This window comes from Rhea americana, unplaced genomic scaffold, assembly GCF_003343005.1.
Source record: "Rhea americana isolate MKP2758 unplaced genomic scaffold, rheAme1 scaffold_35, whole genome shotgun sequence".
NCBI lineage: Eukaryota > Metazoa > Chordata > Aves > Rheiformes > Rheidae > Rhea > Rhea americana.
In genome coordinates, this window is record NW_028186479.1 from 465,335 (window position 1) to 486,263 (window position 20,929).

Genomic DNA, 20,929 nt, shown 5'->3' on the forward strand with positions numbered 1-20,929 from the left:
AAAAAAAAATAAGAGAAAGAAGAAAGAAAAGGTCTTTTATGGGAATTAAAATTATGGGAAATTTTTCTTCTTTTTAAACTGGGAAAAAAATACTGAACTCATGTTTAGATTGTTCTTTAAACATACACTGTGATGCTACATTTGTTATGCAGCTGACCTAAGGCTTCATTTCCCACTGTGTAAGTGGGTTAGCAGATCATTAGCATGAACCCTTTGTTAGTAATTTTAAGACTGGATAAAATCCTTAATTAAATCTGTTCATGTTCATAATGGGGTGCAGGTCAACTTGTATTTTGTGTTAGTAATGGCTTTCAAAATGAAGTCTGTTTACAGACAGCAGAAAAAAAACTGTGCATCCAAAATATGCCAGAACTGTGGTCTGATGTACTGAAGATTTAGATTAGAAGTGACTTGATGTRGGATTTTGGAGACTCAGCACCTCTGATGCATACTAACTATGCTTTCACATGTACCATTTTTTTCCTAATGTTTTGGTAGTGATTGATTGATTGATCGTGTAAAGCAAATCAATTCCAAACACACATCACATAAATTCTGTAATGCATAGCTAGTTGAATGCCCTCATTTCATCAGAAAGGATCCCTGTTTAGTGCTATTTTTGGTGCATATCGTCTGGGAGAAGAATCTGGCCATCTGCTCGAAAAAGCAGAGCATACGATCAGCAGCGTGTCAGGTCATTAGCAACCTCCATGCACCTTCTGCCCCCCTCCCTGCTGTGCCATAGCTTTAAAGATGACTATGTTCTTTTGGTTTCCACACCCCGGTATCTCTTCCAAGATAAGATTTTTGGACAATGTCTAGGTATTTCATATGTGTTTACCTCCAGACTTCAAGGGAGCAGTGTGTGACTTACACCATTCTGAGTACAAAAARGTCTTAACTGCCACAGTTCTCTCTTTCTTTTTTCCCCCTGTGGTTTATGCAGTTCCTCTCTCTTACTATTACTTGCTAGATCTGATAAATAAGCAAGTGCATGAGCTATACAGACTTGTATTTATTTGTAATTTATAGCTATAAATTTTATTATATATATAATAAAATTTTTATGTATAATGTTATAGCTATAAATTTGATCTGTGCTTTTAAAAGATTTGTTAGTTTCATTTGACATACATAGATTTTGAGAGGACTTCAGAGAAAAAAATCTAGCAATTAAATCACTCAATGTACACTTGTTTTAAATTCAAAAAGTGTGAGAATGAATTCCCCTATTTTGACAAATGCATTTATTTTCATTAATGTAGTCTTGATACTTAATGAGCAAGCGAAACATAGCCGATGGTTCTGTCCTCTGGAATATTTTTACAATARTCAGAAAATATTTTCTCTTTAATTTTGTTGGGTTTTTTTAACCTTCTTTCACTTCTTAAAAGCATAGATACCTATTCAGTTAGACTCGCATTTTGAGAAGATGGCCAGGACTCCTATGGGACATACTCTTTCAGATATTTGAATGCTGAGTTTTATGGCCATGAATTATCTGAAGTTGTCTTGATAGACACTTTCTTTTTCCCCAGCAAAAACAAACTATGTAAAGCACATTCACACTTCAGTGTGGAACATACATAACTTTTTTTACTATGTATCCTCACCATTTGAGATTTAATTGCAAGATATTCCAGTCTCTTTATGGTCCTYCCTACTTTGCATCTGAATGTATCAACCTTAGCTTCAATCCTTTAAAAACATTACTTGTTTATAACAGAATGTAGTACTGAAGTGTTACTGGTGACTAAATAAAATAGTTAAAAGCTTTTATGAGCCTTTGCCTCATCTATTTAACACTAATCAATCAATCAGCCAGATTTTTTTTGCCATTCTTTGGATACTTTACAGATCCAGTACATTAAAAAGCATAAAGTACAATCCAATTTATAAACAAGTCTAAGTGATCAAAGTTAAATTTAACTTTTCAAAATAATTTAATGGTTTTGGTTCCTGCTATAAAAAGAAATAGTTCATTCAGTTTACCTGTACTATAGCTTACCCRTACTGTCACAGTTACTGTGATCGTAGTTCTAAGTTCATTTGTTGAAGAGTATTCACCTAATCCTTTTATTTTTTCAGTGACTGAAATAGTTCAATTGCATGATTTTGTGTGTAAGAACTTTAGATTTTTTTTTTCCATTCAGATAATGTGTCCTGAAATTACTAGTGATGAATGCTATAAGAAAAAAAGCAATTGTATGGGTTGTATTAATAAAAAGGACCTTTTTTTTTTTCTTTTTTTTTTCTTTTTAAAGGTGCAGAACGTGTCATTACATTGAAAATGGAAATTCCTGGATCCATGCCACCTCTTATTCAGGAAATGTTGGAGAATTCTGAAGGACATGAACCACTGACACCAACCTCAAATGGAAATACCGCAGAACACAGTCCTAGTATCTCACCTAGTTCAGTGGATAACAGCAGTGTCAGTCAATCCCCAATGGTGCAATAAGACATTTTCCAGCTACTTCAGACATTCCTAATACCTTATGTACAGGGATGAAACGCAAGAAAAACATTTTTACTGCTGCTTAGTTTCTGGACTTAATATAAATCTATATATGTATATATATATATATATATATATATATATATATATAGATAAAAACTCAACAAGGACCAAGAAATTTTCATATGTATCGATATATACTCCTTGCTGTTTAAACTCTTAAGACTAGAAAAATGCAAACTTTTGAAACTCTAAATCAGCCATTTCATGCAAAAAATAGTTAAGCTTCTGTTTTCTTCTCTGAACACTCAAGATTGCATGGTGACAAGACAGATCTCAGACTTTAAATTCTGGTTGCATTTCTGATGACTTTGTACATACAAATGTATGGCTCTACTTTCTATACTGGATGTTTGGTGCTTTCCTTTTGTCTCTCATACCTAAAACGATCAAGAAACCAAGCGTATGAAATGGACTACTGTACACATCCAGAAAAGAAAGTTTAAAGGATCGTCTGATTTAGTTAATACGAAAACTTGTCTTTGATGCCCTCAGTTTGCAGCTCCTTCCTTGTAAAAAGTATACAAAAAGTCACTGCACTAGCAGAAAAGACATCAGTATCAATGTTAACTGCCAGATCAGTTACGCAGATGTCATTTGTTCCTCTGTTAATGTCACTTTAAAATTTGAGAAGTGGTTTATTACCTGGCTGGTGACCTAGCTACAGAATTATCTATTCCATTTCTACAGCAACGATAGCCTCCAAGGCAGAAACACTTTTCAGTGTTATCATGTTTTTTGTTTACTTGGTCACAAGCCATTAGGGACACTTCATGGGATGATAACCAGCAGACTCATTCACAGCTTTTCCATTGGTGAGTCTAGTGTATTTCCTTAAGATTCTACTGCCAGGAATTAGTTGGGTTATCCAGCCTTCCAGGTGCTAAGGAATTACAGCTAGGACTTCCAGAAACACAAGGAGAGAATCTGCCTTTTTGGCCTTGTTAAATCACCATAAAGCAGAGTGAAAACTGTGGTAGAATGGTTAACAGATTTAAAGTGTCAGTTTCTTAGGTTTCATTTAAAGCACTAGTGGTTTTTTTTTATATATATATTCTAGCAAGTCTGTGATGTACTTTCACTGGCTCTGTTTGTACATTGAGATCGTTTAACAATGCTTTCTATGTTCATATACTGTTTACCTTTTTCCATGGAGTCTCCTGGCAAAGAATAAAATATATTTATTTTAAAAAAAAAGAAGTGTAGAAGCAGTCCCCTTCAGTCCAAATTTTCCACACACAAGATACTTTTCCATTTTTTAATGTTTAAATTTCATTTCAAAAAGCAGGTTTGCTGTTTGCAACCATGACAATTAAAATGTGCTTTAGCACAGCTGTCTAGAACATCTCTACAAGCCAGTCAGACAAATACATGACATTTCAATGAGTAAAAAAGAGCATAAAACTGTAGGTGTAAGAACAAAATGTTAAAATGCCTACACACAATAATAAAAACCATCAATTACATTATCACATAAAATAAGTCAAATGTACAAAAGTTTGCGACAGAAGGGACAAAAAGACAACACAAGATATTTGTTGGAAAACGCATGTGTGCTCTTTGGGCACTTAATTAAACATATCAAAATCATCATCTTCATCAGACTCTGCAAAATATTTAACTTCTTTTCTAGCCCGGCCTGTCCGTGGCTTCGGGGCAGCTTCAGAGGCAAAGCCTGACTGAAATATTTCCACATCAGAATCCTGGTCAAAAGTGGCCTTCTTGGATTTCTGTAGAGATGAAAAGACAAATAATTTGTGATTCTGTGTACATTCTGCATTCTGACATTTAGAATGGTCGCAAAGATTTCTTTAACATCTTATATGTAAACATACCTACAGCCCAGTTATTACTTGAGCAAACTATAGTCAGAGCATGTACCTTTTTATTTAAAGTAACCCATTACATTCTTATTTTCAAAGATACAAGAACATAGCATGAACTGACCTTGCTTGGTGTTGATTTAGGTGTTCTCTTCCCAGGGTTGTATTCACCTTCATTTTCTGAGCTGGATGCTTTCCTCTTCTTTGCCCCTCTACCTTTTCCTAGGTGAGAGAATATGATTTTTTTTTTTTTTAATTAAAACTCAAATTGTTCAGAAGTCTGGTGAAATTACATATTAGTATGTGCTAAAGTGAAAATTCACTTTACAGCTCAAGGTTTTTCCCAACAGAAGTAAAATTATATATTGTATTTTTACAATGTTTTTTAATTAATTCTCTCAATTTTAAATCTTTTATACTTCTGAAGTTACCATTTACTCTTGCAAGTCATGATGTCAGTTCAAGACAAAGCCATCCATCATTAGATCTATGACTTACTTACTTACAGACTTCTGAAGTATTACACACCTGAGTCACTTGCTCTACTGATTACTAAATAGTAAAGATAAATGAATCCTAAGTAAAGTTACTGTTAACCTCAACTATCATCACAGAGAAACCCTTTCCCTTTAAAAGTCCTTATGAGAAAATCACTCGGTGTGCTATGTTACATCTATCATTTTCTTTTGAGGACTTTCACAGCTAAGAACTGGGATACCAGTGAATTGTTTTCAAAAGTGAAACTGAAAAAAAAAACTTGCTTATGAGAATTGTCAACTACCACAACTTTAGAGTCTTGCATAAAACTAAAAGATCAAAGAATAAAAAATAAGCAGTATCTAACAGAATCGATGAGCAATTAAAAAAAAGGGATTGCAGTTATGGAATGCATTCCCAAAAGTCAAAGATTAAAAAAAAGTTCACAGCATTGTTGGTCAAGAAAAGTCAGTAAACTATTTCTGGCACAGAAAAACAGCTGAGAAATTTACTAGTGATTCATTTACCAATAAATAAATGTTGTTCTAATTTTAGAAACTGTATTTCTGCTTCCTCATAAAAATGATTCCAAGTAAGTAAGTCTGGTGATGATAAGCACTGCGGCAAAATTCTTACCTTTGGGTGCTGCAGTCTTCTTTGGAATGCCGAATTCTGAATCTGAATCAGAGTTTACAGTTTCCATCTTCTTGGCCTTGGGAGCTCTTTTCGGTTTAGGGGGCACATCTAGTTTTGCTGTTAGAAGTTAGGGATACTAAATATGTTAATTCACATACTAGTTAGCAATATTATATTTTATTATTACTTCAATTACAGCATGAGTGTCAGCTACTAAGATGAGAGTTTTCTGCATTTGGGCAAAACACATGCTTCAGTTTATGTTGAAACTGAAGGACCTTTGTCATACTTTAGTTTAGCTTTATCGCTGCAGTCAGTAAGTAAGTAAGTTCAGTGTTTTTCATTAATCACTTTCTTTTTGATCCTTTAAGCACAAGCTGGATACTTCAAATACAAGTTTAGATAGATAGATACATCAGTGTTTTTTACAGATACCACTTTTAACCTGTGACATTTCTGCTTTCAAAGTAGTGTAACTGCAGGACAACTTTCCTCATGATTAGTGTAGGATTTTAAGGCACAGTGTATTAATTTGTGTCATTTTCTGTCAATCTCAAAGAAAAGTAACTTTAGAAGAAGCTGAAAGGACAGGAAGGAGAGATAGCTGTGGACATCCTTAGCTCAGCTGGTTAGAGCATGGTGCTGCTAATGCCAAGGTCATGGGTTCAATCCCTGTATGGGCTACTCTGAGGGTTAGACTAGATGATCTCCAGAGGTCCCTTCCAACCTTACTATTCTATGATTCTATGCTCTTAAAGAATTTCAATTATTGCTATGCAACTAGCTTTGCCATCTTTAAGAGACCATCATCAGTATGGTCACTCAGTGGATGTCAAGGGATAAGGTGTTCTACATGCCGAAAGATGTGTCAGTCTTTTACAGAAACCTCAGATACACTACTGAGCTACACTCTATCAATCATCAGCCCTGAACATCTCAAAGATGATGAGAAGCATGTAAAAATGCTCCAGATACCAGGAATGTGGACACTTCTGAGACCTCAGGCTTCCATTACAGTAGCACTATGAAAAAATGTGTTCAGGTGACAAGAGCCTCCACAAACTTTCTGGCTATAATGCCTTAAGCTACTGCCCACTGGAGAGTCACTGCACAAACACTGACCAGCACTATCCAGCATGTATGTCATGAGCTGTAACTATATGGTTCAGTTGGCCTAGAGGCCTAGAATTCTTCGTTAATACATGGTAGAAAAGTGGCAGACTTCTCATTGACAAACAAGGAATTAGGGAGAAGGAAATAACTGGAGAATGTAAGTGATACGACACTTTGCAAATGCTAGACTTGTTCATTCCTCAAAACAGAGCCTGTTTTCGTCAACCTTCTGGGAAGTCTGTCTGCAGAAGAGCAAATCCAAAGACTGTAAATCTCTTAATTTTATTATCTGGTGGCTAAAATAATAAAGAGATACAGAGTCCATGGCTTCCAGAACACCAGAACATGGGATTCTGAACCACTATCTTAGACTGTATATCTGATGCCTGTGCAGCTGGGAAGGATATCTTAACAGCAGCTAGACTGAGTTCAGCCCAGCCAATCTCTGCACTAGGTACGATATGAAATGCAAGTCTGCAGTGGAGTCAATAATACACAGGCTCTCAGAAGCTTCCCAAGTTTTTTCATGCAAAGTTCAAGAACATCAGTCCTACAACTGATTCCACTGGTATCCATATGCTCACTGCTAGAATCTGAGCAGCAGATTCAAGGTGAGCAGCTGCTAATGATCAAGGAGAATGAGACTGCTGCTGCTCAGATTTCTCTTAGGTGACAATGAGGCACTGCAGCCACAGACCTCTGTAAGTGCACTGAAGGCAAGCTCAGCAGTCTCTTGATTCTCAGTAGAGAACACTAGAGGCCAAGAGATTTCATCTCAAATTGATGAGAGCTTGAAAAGAAGCTGAACTCTTTTATCTTTTCCTTTATTTCTTCTCATTTGGAAGGGAATGTGGTTGTATAAATACCAAAGCAGAACAAATAATTTTTCAGTTTCAGCATCCTCTCCTTACAAATGTAAGCACTGAAATCACAGAAAATAAACACTTGCCTGGAACAATTGCTTCAGCCACATAGTAGGCATTCCTAGTGTGAGGGTCAGTAGATAGAATATGATAGCACCAGAAAATTGGTTTTGAAGAGGCCATTGATATAGGACATGAAGGAATTAGAATCAAGGAGACTTGTAAAAGGATAAAAGATCATCAGTAACCAAGCCTGCTACGTTACCACTGCATTGTCAAATAAACTGTGATCATGAAGAACTTTGTCTGATCTAGGCAAAGGAGAGGAGATGAAATATTGTAGAATGCAATCCATCTCATATTTTCATGGACTGAGAGAGAGAACAAGAGTGGGGGTATGTCCCTGAGGCAAAAGTTTAAATTATCTTACTTGAAAGAGAATCTGTTTATGCTTACATTGCGAGTGTAATGGTTAATCAGCACTCAGAACACAGCTGCATTTTAATGTTTCAAAGTTATGCTAATGAAAACACCTACAGGCCTTAAAAAAGAGGGGGCAGGGAGAGAGGGAGAGATTGTGCAAGAGAAAGTGAGCATGAGAGAGAGAGCAAGAAAGAATGAAGGAAAGTTAGAAAGTGAAGGAGCAAGCAAAACAGAATGTGAGCAAGACAGGTAGCAAGAAAGACTGAGTATTAAATTGTTGCATCTGTGCCTAGATACTGCATACACAGTTCTATCTTGCATTTACTGCAGCACAGAAGTTTAACTTTAACCTAGAAGACTACTTTAGTAGAGGATGAGCTATTTCTGTAAAAAATCATTTACTATAGAAGAGAATTTCCCTAGAGATGATTAAAAATCTTCATGTGTTTGAGAACCATCCAGACATTCACTGATTCAAACAGCTTACAGATTACACAGATATACAGTGCAACAAAACAGAGATTAGAAATTTACAAGCAATCAGGGGAGAGGGAAGAGATGATGCTGCAATTTGCTGGCACCTAACATACAGCACAAGACTTTTCCCCCCTCATTTTAAGAGATTAAGTTAAATATTGTAACTAGCTGATTTCCTGTACATTTCTCTGAGAGCTCTTTTCTAGAAAGGGGTGTTAATGCAATAAATTCAGTTGCAAGTTGGTCAGGAGAAGTTTTAAAAAACACAGGCCACAGGAGGACAGAAAAATCAAATTGCTTTTGGAGGAGGAAGGACTGTGAGGCAAGAGAAAAGGCAATTATCTGAAAGAGATAAGGGAAGGAAAGAAGAGATCTGAAGGCAACAAAAAAATCCAGTCTATCATGCGGCAAGAACTGCATTACTGTTAGGAAAAAAAACATGATTTTCACCATTAATTATGGCAAATGTTTAGCATAATCTTTAAAACATATTCATAAACAGGTGTTTATGTCTCTCTTAAGAGAAGTGCTAAGAATCTATAAACCAGTATTACACAGTGGACAGCAATAAAAAAAATGTTCCTCCAAACTAATACACAAGCACAAATAAAGAAACAGATCCAAACAGTGAACGTGAATTGTCCAAAATTCCTCCACATAAGACCCTGTGAGACGCCAGTTCTAAAAGCGAGGCTAATAAATGAAAGAATCTATACCTCTGAAGTTTGAGGAGAGCCTTTCATCCTCAGTATCAAAACTCAAGACAATTGGACCAAGTGAAACTTACTCTGACAGCCTACATAGGATGTAAATATTTCTTGGGATTCCTCCTTTACACATGCTCTCTTTACTATTCAGGGAAGCCACAGGAGACATGCTCAAGGGCTCTAAGCATTTAGTTTAGCTGTCTGTCTGACCCATGAGAGAAGACATCCTTCAACCCCAAGGACCTCATGTTTCACTTAGTCTCGGGGGGTAAAACTTTCAGTTAATGTAATGGAAGACTGAACAGTAATACTTGGAAAGAAACAAGTTTTGGCATTACGGTAGCCAAAGAAAAGAAAGAAATTAGTATCATTAAGGAGCTGGAAGAAGTTCATACTCTTCGTTGAATGTCACTGGGTTCAAAATCAAGGAATGCAGTTCCCACTTTGAAGGTGTGAAGAGACAATGCTAAGGTAAAAGAATTGAGTTTTAAATAAATGGATTGATTTACTGGGTAATCCTATTACTTACCCTTTTTAGAAGCTACTGTTTTACTTGGAATTTTCTCTGATTGCTTTGGGGCAAAAGATGATGAGAAAACGGGAGCAGAATCCTCTTCATCACTGTCCAATTTTGTTGTATCTACAATCAGAGAGTATGCTTAGTCTAAGATTCCTTCACTACTATTTTAATTATCCATGTTACTTACAGTATAGACTAATCTCACAGAAAGGTGCATCTGATGCTACTCTTCTTCATCAACTGTTTGAAAAAATAATGAACGGCTTTCTAGAAAATCTCTCAGTGTGTCTTTCTTAGACTAACTTCTGTATATATTGTTTCAAACTTTCAGTCTCTGATATTTTAGCCTTTTAGAGACTGCTTGGGAATTTTGATAAATTTTTAGTAGCCAGTGAGGCTATGAATGTACTGTAACTTTCTTATCTATGCTACAAACCATATCCCTCTAAGGATCAGAACTTCCTCCTCTTTTCACATTTATAGATCTGGATACCTTTCTGCTACAATTACTCTGTGAAGTTTGTTTATAACCTCTAATATATTCTGTGACAATTAATAAATAGTGGCAAATAGAGCAATGAAAACAAACTCACCATCATCTGTCTTCTGAGAATACGATGGAAAAGAGAAGATGTTCCCAAAATCTTGAGTCTTCTTGTCTTGAGATGTTTTTCTACTTCCAAATAGAAAAGAGAAACTATATGAACTCTATTAACTATATAAAGAAGAGAGATTATATTTGTATTTTAACACTACACAGCATTTTTTTAATGTTTTTGTATGCGCTTGCAGAAGGTGAACCTTTAAAATCGTTTTACAGTCAAGCATTTTAGCCACTTAAAATTAACAGAATTATGTTTTTATCAATAGTTCTGTACAACAAATTGATGCAAGACGGGAAACAGAAAACCTTCTAAAATGCAGTATGACAAATGCTATTACTAACAGCACAACACAGTATGGTAAGTCACCTTTACATCTGCCTGGGCCAGTTTCAAGGTTGAGATAACATACAGTTTCATTGCTCCCCAGAAATGTATATTTTTTACTCTACCTGGTACATACGGAGTAATAATGTATTGGTATTTCTTCCTCAGTTTTGTCTGAGGACATCTACATTCAAAATATTATTAATAAAGAAATACTGCTCAGTTACAGTACTTACTCTGGAGATGGTTTTGATTTGGCTGGGGAGAAGTCATATTCATCTTTATCTAAGCTGTCTGAGGGAACAAACTCATCCTCTCTGTCATTTATAACTGGAGAGGCTTTCACTTTGAGCTCATCCAAATCATTATTATTGTTGGCATCATCATCATCATCGGCATCATCTTCTTCTTCTGAGAAATCGAATGTATACTTGGGCCTCTCAGCTAAAAAGAAAAAAAAATAATAAAAAAAATATATAAAAACACACACACACACACATATGTATGTATAAATATACACACATTTCAAGACAGTTGTTTATGTTAATGCATCAGTAAACTAAAGTGCAAGTTAATAAACAGTCCTTGCTTCAGTGTATAGATGATATAAAAGACTAGGGGAGAAGAAAATGGCACAAGCGTTACCTAATATCTGATACCACTTGCTGCTTGCTCAGATGACTTCATGTAATGGCATTATGAAGACACTAATGGAAAAATACTCTTAAAGAATAGGAATCCTTCACTTGAAGTTCTCCTGAATGTATCATCTGAACACTCTTCTTCATCAATTGCTTGAAAAAATAATGAATAGCTTTCTAGAAAATCTCTCAGTGTGTTTTTCTTAGACTATCTTCTGTATATATTGTTTCAAACTTTCAGTCTCTGATATTTTAGCCTTTTAGAGACTGCTTGGGAATTTTGACAAATTTTTAGTAGCCAGTTGGGTTTTTTCAGCCTTGTTTGCTCAACAGTGTATTTGCATTAGAATATTTTTTTTCTTTGTAGTTTTATTATCTGGTCTAGTTCTTTTATATTTCACCAGTTTTGTGAGTCATTTCTATTCTAGTCTTTAGGATATGGTAAAAGATTTCTGATCAAGTTGCAAAATCTTTTATGGTGAACTCTTCTTGGTTTTGGAAAAGTGTTTTCACTCTATGCTCACAGTGAAGCATATACTACGCAAGCTATCTATAGGAGATAAAGTCCAAAGGAAAAGGTACGTTTGCAGTAATTCAAACTTTGAGTCACAATACGCATTTCATAAAGCTTGGGTACCTGCAGCTCTCCTAAGCAGAGAGTCTCTTGGAATAATCACAGGTTCATTTTCTTCTAAATCACTTTCAGATTTGGATTCATCATCTGACCATGGGTTTCGTTTCTTCACTTTTTTTGCACTAGATTTTGTGGAGGATGGTGTTCTTCTTACCCTCGTACCTGCCACAAGTAAAAGCATTTATTACAGTCAGTAAAAGATTGTGTTTTTGCTAACTATCTATGATGCATACATTTAGGTTCATGTATTTTCCTTTTTAAAATTTTCTGTTTGATGATGTAAGGTAAATTTTCTTCTTCTCTCTAGAGAGAAATGTAACAATCTGATTAAGTGATTCTGCACAGAACCTAACCCACTGTTACTAAATGAACTTATTTTATGTTTGAAGAAAAGAAAAAACCTCAAATTTTAAGTTTTAATTGCTGTGCAGTCAATTATCTGTGTTTTTAAAGGTTGCTGGGATTTTCCAGGAAAAGAACAGCAGCTTTCCATTATTCAAGGAAAAGAATGCATAGGAAAAAACTAATTAACTTGAGAATATTCTATCGGGTGCGTGTGCAGGAAGCCAGAGGGGCACAATGCAGTCAGTCAATTGCATGGCCATTTCAGTCAAACTGGGCTGGTCGACTCTGGCTCAACCCTGGCTAGGCTATATTTGAGCTACATATAGACAACTAAGTCATAACTCTACTCAGTTAATTTACTATTTGGATGATATTAAAAATTTGGAAGAAAAATTTGCATAACCACAGATTACTTTTTACTCCCTAGAAAAGTAGTTCACTTAAAAGGAGTTTCAGTAAGTTAATAAAAACAGAGACTAATAGAAGTGCCAACAAGATTAACTTCAGCATTTACTGCATCTGCAATTAATCCTTTAGGTATTCAGCAATACTGCACTACAGCRGTATTTCCATACATACAGAGTATTTCCATACATTTCTACACATCCCTGTAGGGAAGAAAATCAAATGAAGTAGTCATTATTGTGGTTTATTTTCCTTCTCACTATGTGTTAAAAAGATATTTAATACACAGTTGGGAAACAGTAAAGCTTAACTATGCTTACAGTTAAGGATCTTACCAGGTTCCTTCTTCTCTCTCTTAGGTTTAGGAGTTTTAGCTGCTGAGACTGATGTAGTCAGTGAGTCCTCCCCACCACCCTCAGCCGGCACTGCACCAAATTCTTCATCAAATTCCATTTTTATTGCTAGAGAATCAGTATCACCCTAAAATATAAAGAAGGTGGGAAAAATAATACAAAATGTACCTTTATATTTCATGACAGAACTGGAATATAGTTTGACAAAAGATAATAAATAGAAGTAGACTAGTATATTGACACTTGTTGACCAGACTTGGAGGGGGAAAAATGTCAACAAAACCACCTTGACAAGCAGTCAAGGGGCTTGGAAATCTAAAAGGAAACAAGTATTAATTTGATCATGAATTAAGTCAGCAAACGGTAAAAATAGAGTTTTAATGGGTCTAGTGATTTGAACTGATGCTAGCAGAGTAGAAAAATAACAGAAGTTAAATAATGAATAACCTAAATGCAGCAATAGATTGATTTACCTTCTTCTTCTTGAGCAATTTCCTACTGGCATCAGCTTTCATGGCAGATGTAATCTGTGGAACTATTCTTCTACCGAATGGAGAAGGCATCGTTTCTTCTAACTGAAGTTTCTTCATCTTGGGTTTGCCAACTTTACCTTTTATTGGTTTGCCAACCATGCCAGCCAAAACATCTTCTCTTTCCTGTGCTTCTACTTTCTAACAAGTAACACGGGAAGAAAAACACTAAGTAAGTTTCCATTCTTTCTTAATAAGAACAAAGTGGAACACAGTGATTATTTAAGATTCATCTCCCTTTAATATGGAACACAACATAAGACCTCCCTTAATTCTCTTCTGAATTATAATACAATTTCTAGTAATGGGAAACTAGTGAATTACTCTCGGTACATTGTTTGTTACCCTTTACAGTCAAAAACTACACTTTTATTCTATAATAAATATGAACTTTTGGACATTGCTCAATTGAAAAGTTTTCTATTACCAAGTTTCTATTGCTCATGTATGTATCCAGATACTGATGTCACTATTTAGTATTTTAGTGTTCTCTTGGTTAACTTAAGCAGCCAATTTCTAGAGCCATTTTTTATAAGACACCTTTTCCAAAATTTTAATCAACTTTTTTCACAGTATCAACATATAGCTGAAATAGAGACATCAGAACCAGTCACATTATTCCAATTGCAAATGTATCACTGATACACACAGCTCTGTGAGATTCCATCAGTCCTTTAACAGCACTGGATGCTCATGCTCAGTTACTTACGCACCAAAATGCTTTACCTTTTTCCAGAGTTACTAATTTGGCAAGGTAAGGGCCCCTCATTCAGTACTTACAGTCTATAGGTCTTGTTCCTAGGTGTACAACTTTGCATTTGACCATGCTTATTGACTCATGACCAATCAGATCATGTTGAACTGCTGTAACTATTACTTTCATCACTTACTACTCCCAGTCTTTGTATTATATGAAAACAAATTTGCTCCTAGTAATTCTTTTTATCATCACTGACTTGGAAGAAACGTTAAATTGTATGGATGCTAAAAATAATCCCTGGAAAACACACCTAGGAACACAACTACCCAAAGATGACTTCTCACTTATTAGTATATTTTTAGGTTTACATGTTTTTAATCTAAAATGCAGTATTTGTCTTGTTTTAATTGTTTTTCATTCATTTTTTTATATATATATATATAAAAAAGATATGTAAAACATACTTCAAGCTCTTCAACGAACGCTGCTAAATCTTCTTTCCAGAGATCTGAAGAAGATTTCCTTTTGAGGTCATTTAGTTCTCTCTCCTGAAACAGGAAAGTAGTGTATACAATTTAAGTTGGTAAGTTAAAATTAAAGTTACAGTAAATACTAGGTAACTGAACATTAAAATATGCACATCAGTAACTGCTAAATCATTGCAGAAAGCCTTCCAGTGTTTACTAACCTTTGAATCTCTGTGCTTAATTAGCTCTTCTACTTTCTCTTTTGTAAGTGACCATAGAGACATGTTTAGGATATAGTTGAAATCAGGACCAGAAGTTGAGCCTGAAGCAGAAGAAGCATCATCATTTGGGTTCTGTGGGTCTTCCTCTTCTGCTGCCTAGAAGGAAGTAAAATGTAGTATTACAAGCAACCAATAATCTTAGTTCTGCATGTCAACTGGAACCTTGCTCCACCCCACCATGCTGGAGTAGAAAGGCATGTCCTTATGTCTTCATCTCAGTGAAGACATCAGGGCTCAGTGACATGAGGCATTACCTGGAGCTTTCCAAAAGACCACCTGTGACTTTCAGTATCTGAATTGTTTAATAATTTGATTTAGGAAAACAAAGCTGAACACGATACTAACCACCTGCCTTGTGTGCCACTGGCTACAGAAACTGGTACTCTCCTAGCTATCTCACTGCAGAGGCTTGAGACATTTGCCCTTTTGATATTCTCTGTCCTCTTCAGAAAGGAGCACAGTGTTTTGGATAAAGATAAAAAATTGCTACCTAAAGCATGAATGTAACAATTGGTGTATACAAGTGATTGAAGTTTCTCTTAATGATAGTTTTATTACAAAATACTATACACTTCATGGAATTAACATGGAGTAGTAATAAATACACAAGACACAATGAAAAATTAAAACAACCAATCAAAAGCAGTGGCATTGCCACACAAAAGGGGTGGTGAATAAAAACTTGAAGTTGTTTTCGAAAGCAGTTTCACCTTCTTCCAATTAAGCGTGAAATTAAACTAATGGCAAATCTCTTTTGGAACAGTAAAAATTCTTAAGTTTAAAAAAAGAGGAAAAATAAATATAGGTCAAGGTCAAATTTAATAAACCAACTTCAAAAATCACACTTTGATAATATTCACGCTTCATGCCAGATGACTGACGAATGTGTTCGTTTCATATAAAAAATAGTAATTTACAATCGTATAATGAATAGATAAAAAAGGGAAAACTCAGTTGTATGTGTGTCGTAATGGATACAGGACTTCATGTATCAGGTAGCCAAAAGTCAAGTTACCAGTTTTGTTCTGGAAACATTAAGAAATCCAGTCTTCAGTGTTTTCATTTCCAAACTCTGCATCATCTAGTTTTGTTCTTAGAATTGCCTAACGATATTATGTGACAATATTTTTATTTCATTTTGATATACTTCTTAAAATGGAAACTGATAAGGAGTAACAAATGGTCTTTTAAAAGTTACAATTTAAATTAGGCTACAAGAAAACAAACATTTGTATAAATGATTATCATAAATAACATTAAGAACACCAAACACATCCAGAGATTTCACATCGTTACCTTTTCCTGTGCTTCTTTCCAGGCTTTTACAGGGTCAGATTCATAACCTCTCTGGACCAACATCTGAATCAAATCTCTCTTGGATCTATTCTCTGTAAGATACACATATCATCAACAAACAAAAAGTAATGTCATGAAAATGCATGTCTTACATGCAAGCATGTTCTACTATATTTAAAACATTTCCAGATTTTCACACATTTTTATCAATTCTAACTTAATTTTCAGAGATTATTTTCTCACCTATGGTAATTTTTCCCTGTATCTTCTCCAGAATGAAGCGAGCTTGATTGTTAAGCTTGGTAGATTCTGCACCCAACATTCCCACGAGCCATTCCTTGCGCAAACTATAATAATGTAATCGCAAATCAAAGAATTCCTTGAGAATGTCTTGCACAGTTTCATACTTCTTTAAACATCCCATATGATCAAACAGCACCTATAAAATACATAACATACTGCTTGAGAGAGACTGCGTAACTTAAAAATTTGTTAATCTTTGTATACGATTTGGTGTCTATTGCATATATACATGCACCTTACAAAAAGGGTGGCATTTTGAAGATTGTAATTTTATCCTGATGTCAGCTTAAACTTCACTCTAGAACTATACAGCACATAGCTGGATAGGTTTTATTCTTATCCACAAGTGGATGTGACTTGACATTTATAATAATATTTTCAAATAAGAAAACAGCTGCATAGAAAAGTACGCCTGAATTCAGTTGAACGACTAATTTTATCTAAATTTTAAAGCAAAATTTTAATAGAACTTAATGACTCACAGCTCATTTGAAGCAAGAACTGAAGAGATCTTTCAGTTCAGCTGTGAAAACTCCCACTTTAACATCCTCAAAAACTTTCAACTCTAAGCATACACAAATAAGTTTTACATTACAAGCGGAATCAATCCTGCCTGCCTTCAGACATCCCGAGTTTAGACATTTATAGGTGAACTAGTCACCCTACGCGGTCTCTGTAGTGAGTTGAAAGAAAGAAGCACCTCTAGACAGTCATTCATCTTCTCTAAAGCAACTGTTTGGGAATTGGGTGAATAATGACTAGCTCATAATAGACATCTAACTTTTTAAGATGTTTACACTATGGCAGATGAATTTCTACACATACCCTGAAAGCAGCCCTTAGTATTTATTTCAGTAGGCAGAAAATACAGTATTAAGCAGTAAAACATTATGTAATGTAATAAACATTAATAACAAATTACATAATTATTACATAATTATTAATAATAGATTACATAATGTTTATTTTGTAATCTAATTAACACTAATGTGAAGAAAAAATATCACCTAGAGTAGTTCATAGGTATGTTTAAACTTGTTAGATGTATCATTGCTTTGATTTGCTCTATTCACTTTTCAGAAACAATATGGAAAATGGGTTGATCAAGCCCTGTGCTAAATGGATTCTGAAAATGCACTTGTCCCAAGGTTAAAATGCAGATTTAATTATAATATGGCAGAAAATAAATTATTTATATGATCTATTTCACATTTAAGCAATTTGGCTAGCCACAGTTATGAAATTTTCAATTACAAGAAAGTTACTACCCAGAACCTGCATAGTTTGATTTGAAAGATTCATCAAGACTAAAAGAGATTTACTGAACCATAATGATTTATTATTTGTCATCAATACAATTTTCTAGTAGTTAAAGAATTTCAAATATACAATGCCCCAGATAGTTCCAGTGAAGTTTCAAAATCCAAATTGCAGGGCTCAACATGATTGAAAAAGTATAATTTGTGTTATCTCCAGGAAGAAGAATTCAAACAGCCAGTAATTATTTTTTCAGCAACAGAACATGAAGAGAGATGTGCTCAGTCATGCATAGGATTGATCTAGTGCCAAAACCATCACGAAACATGTGAGTGCACAACAAGCAACCATCATGATTCTGATAGTCATAAAGTCATAAACATAAAAAAATTACCATAGAATTACAAGTAAGACTTGTTTGAAGCTTAAAAACTTTGTGCAATCCAGCAGCTTCTGCCTGTGCAAGTTTTTCTTCTGTCATCTTTACAACAAATTTCACAGTTGTATCCGTGTGGTATTCCTTATAGTCAGAAATTAATGCTGGAGTTTTTTCAGTCCCATTCAACATAGGTTCTAGAACTTGTTCTTTGTACACCTATTAAAAAATWAAAAAAAATAAATGCTTTTTAAAATACAGAATTCTTTAACACAATCAAGCAATGTAAGATTTCAAAGCTTTGTATAACATATCTAATACCAATTATAATTTACAAAACCAGTATAACCTGCAAAATGCCGACCTGGAGTGGGAAAAGCATAAGAGGCAACTTAAAAGGACAGAAGTCTACTCAAAAGAAAAAGAGGATTAAATAAATAAATAAATAAACTTGGGGAGAAACAGGTATTCTTTGTAGAACGGACAGTAGATGGCACAAGTAGAAAACCATCTCTTCTATAAATGCACAGAAAAGAATGAAATCATGTTTCTTTCCATTTCTGTATAAATACTAAAAAAGGTGTAAAAAGTTTACCTGAATGTAGGTTTAAATAATTTAGTTAGGGGCTTTTTTGTTGTTTTTGTTGTTTATGGGAATCTATTTCATTGTTGCTTACCTGGGTCCAGGTCCTTACAGGAAGCTCTGTAATTTCTACTGTGTTCCTGTCCACGACAAATATTTCACCACTGACTACATACTGATTTTGACCAAGTTCCTGAATAGTTCCTTTGAAGTTCTTGTAGTTTGGAAGCTGAAATTGCAAAAAACAGCAAAGTGGTAATATTCTTTAAAATAAAATTTTAGAAAATTACTTGTTTCCAAAATGCCGTACATCTGGCATTTATATTTTGCTAACCAGTCAACCCATTTCTCATGCCTGTGAAAATCTTAAGTCATAGCAAAAATATTACACAAAAACTAGAATACACGCATGCAAGTGACAGAAGCAATTATCTTAAATGGAATATGGAGTAGATGTATTCATTATTCAGAAGATGCAGTTGCGCTCAGTGGGTTTCTGTTTGTCTGTTTGTTCGAGGAAAACTGCAGGCACAGATAAGGCATGACAGAAGCAGATTAAAACATCAGTCTCACAGTAACTTTAAATCAGCAGTAAAAGAAGTGGTACTGCCTCCCCAGCCACTTTTTCATTCTTGTGCTGACTGGCAAAGACAGTGGAACCCATCCAGTTTAAAAATTAACTTATGGGGCAGATTTTTTTTCTTTTTTCTTTTTTTTAACTGAATTGATTTCCTTGTCCAGCTTATCATGCAGCCACAAACACATACCAGCTTACAAAAAGAAGCTGGGTGGAGGCCTTTTTCCACCACAGTGCAAGCTTCAGTTGACTCTGAGACTACACAGAATGTCTAGGAATCCTAAAGGAAGGGCAACAGATTGCATTAATAAAAAAAATCTAATTAGTGTCCCAAGAGTTAGCAAGAGGAAATTCACTATGCCATGGCAATCAACACCGCTCTTCCAAAGGCAAAGACCTGCTATCTGAGTGGAGAACAAAAGATGTTTCTGCTTCGGTGACACTGTTAAACATAATGAAGTAACAAAATCCACCAGCTGTAAAATTTCAACTGTTTATTACAGAAAGATTCTGGGTTTGCATGGGTATTCTTATTGTTTAAAGTTTTTTCAAGTTCACAGCACTCCCAACAGCTTCTCGTAAAATTCTAAATAAAGGAATAGAAATTAGATACAGGTCAGCAACTGCTGATTTTCTTAAATAATATCAGCATCTTCTCCTATATTTACAGACAGATAAAAGAGAGTACTGTTCATAGAAAACACAGAAGTGTCAAGTTTAGCCAAAGATAAACCATACTCCCTCAAAAAGGAAAGAATGGCATAGCCTTCTGTTCTACTGCCATATGTCACAGCAACTCCGTAAGACTTGTGATGGTGAAGGCCTACAGTCAGCAGACTGAAGAAGTCCTCCGAAATAATAGAAGATTACAAGTTCTCAGTTTCAGCTTCAAGGTGAAAAACAGTATTAACTAAAGAACAGTATTCTCCAGCCTCACCCCAATAGTCAAGTAAAGCACCTACATAAAATTACTGGGACAATCCAACTTAGATGTTCCAGTAGTCAAGTATTTCTACAGTGATATGAATAAATTTTATACGTAGAAAATTAGGTCTGTTTAGCGAACACATAAAACAACAGTATACACTACTATTTTTACCATAGGGTGGGGATCTAAGCCATCCAGCATTCGTCTGACGTTGTTCACGATCTCTCTGGTATCGTAGTTTGGAAGTTTGCAAGCCCATCCAGTACCAATTCCCTCAGCTCCATTTACTAAAACCATAGGAATGATGGGAATATACCATTCAGGCTCTACACGCTGGTTGTCATCATAAAGGAACTTAAGCAAGTTGTCATCCACTGATGGAAAAAGAAGCCTTGCTAAAGGGCTTTGAAAAAGAAAAGAAGAAAACTATTTAAACTGAAGTGTAGTGAGTAAAGTGCAAAATGCTTTAAAGGTCAGTGGGTCCAGATACAATCTACTTGTGCGTTTTTTCCTTTCTTCCTTTTACTTCACCATTCACAAGCCAAAAATACAGTGCACATACCTCCTGAGAAAGGGAAATTCTTCTCAGTGGCATAATCTGTTCCTAACAAATCTATGATGTTTTTTTCCTTTGTAACCATACATGTATATGATATTCCAACAATTGATAACATTTAATATCTATACAAATGCCATTCTGTGAGGTATCCCTGAATTCACGAAGTTCCAATGACAGTAGGTCACTCCATAACAAAGCAACACAACAT

The 20,929-nt window shown here is 35.0% G+C and overlaps 2 protein-coding genes across 4 annotated transcripts in view; one reads left to right on the forward strand and one right to left on the reverse strand.

The window, feature by feature from the left end:
• Nucleotides 1-3,663, forward strand: part of RARB (retinoic acid receptor beta) — a 193,762-nt gene extending 190,099 nt beyond the window's left edge. For both annotated transcript variants that reach the window (XM_085311770.1, XM_085311771.1), the window contains exon 8: nt 2,265-3,663. In XM_085311770.1, the coding sequence (XP_085167896.1) occupies nt 2,265-2,461 (197 nt within the window). In that variant the 3' untranslated portion in view covers nt 2,462-3,663. The remainder of the gene's footprint in view (nt 1-2,264) is intronic.
• Nucleotides 3,664-3,762: 99 nt separating this feature from the next.
• Nucleotides 3,763-20,929, reverse strand: part of TOP2B (DNA topoisomerase II beta) — a 79,317-nt gene continuing 62,150 nt past the window's right edge. The window contains exons 21-36 of one of the 2 annotated variants that reach the window (XM_085311769.1): nt 20,334-20,565; nt 18,752-18,886; nt 18,093-18,293; nt 16,382-16,577; nt 16,139-16,230; nt 14,783-14,938; nt 14,559-14,642; nt 13,338-13,535; nt 12,847-12,991; nt 11,765-11,923; nt 10,723-10,930; nt 10,151-10,230; nt 9,567-9,677; nt 5,455-5,571; nt 4,466-4,563; nt 3,763-4,248 (exon numbers count right to left, since the gene is read on the reverse strand). In XM_085311769.1, coding sequence (XP_085167895.1) covers nt 4,087-4,248; nt 4,466-4,563; nt 5,455-5,571; nt 9,567-9,677; nt 10,151-10,230; nt 10,723-10,930; nt 11,765-11,923; nt 12,847-12,991; nt 13,338-13,535; nt 14,559-14,642; nt 14,783-14,938; nt 16,139-16,230; nt 16,382-16,577; nt 18,093-18,293; nt 18,752-18,886; nt 20,334-20,565 — 2,374 coding nt within the window. In that variant the 3' untranslated portion in view covers nt 3,763-4,086. Of the gene's footprint in view, nt 4,249-4,465; nt 4,564-5,454; nt 5,572-9,566; nt 9,678-10,150; nt 10,234-10,722; nt 10,931-11,764; nt 11,924-12,846; nt 12,992-13,337; nt 13,536-14,558; nt 14,643-14,782; nt 14,939-16,138; nt 16,231-16,381; nt 16,578-18,092; nt 18,294-18,751; nt 18,887-20,333; nt 20,566-20,929 lie in introns of both variants that reach the window. The other variant, XM_085311767.1, reaches the window with a different exon arrangement.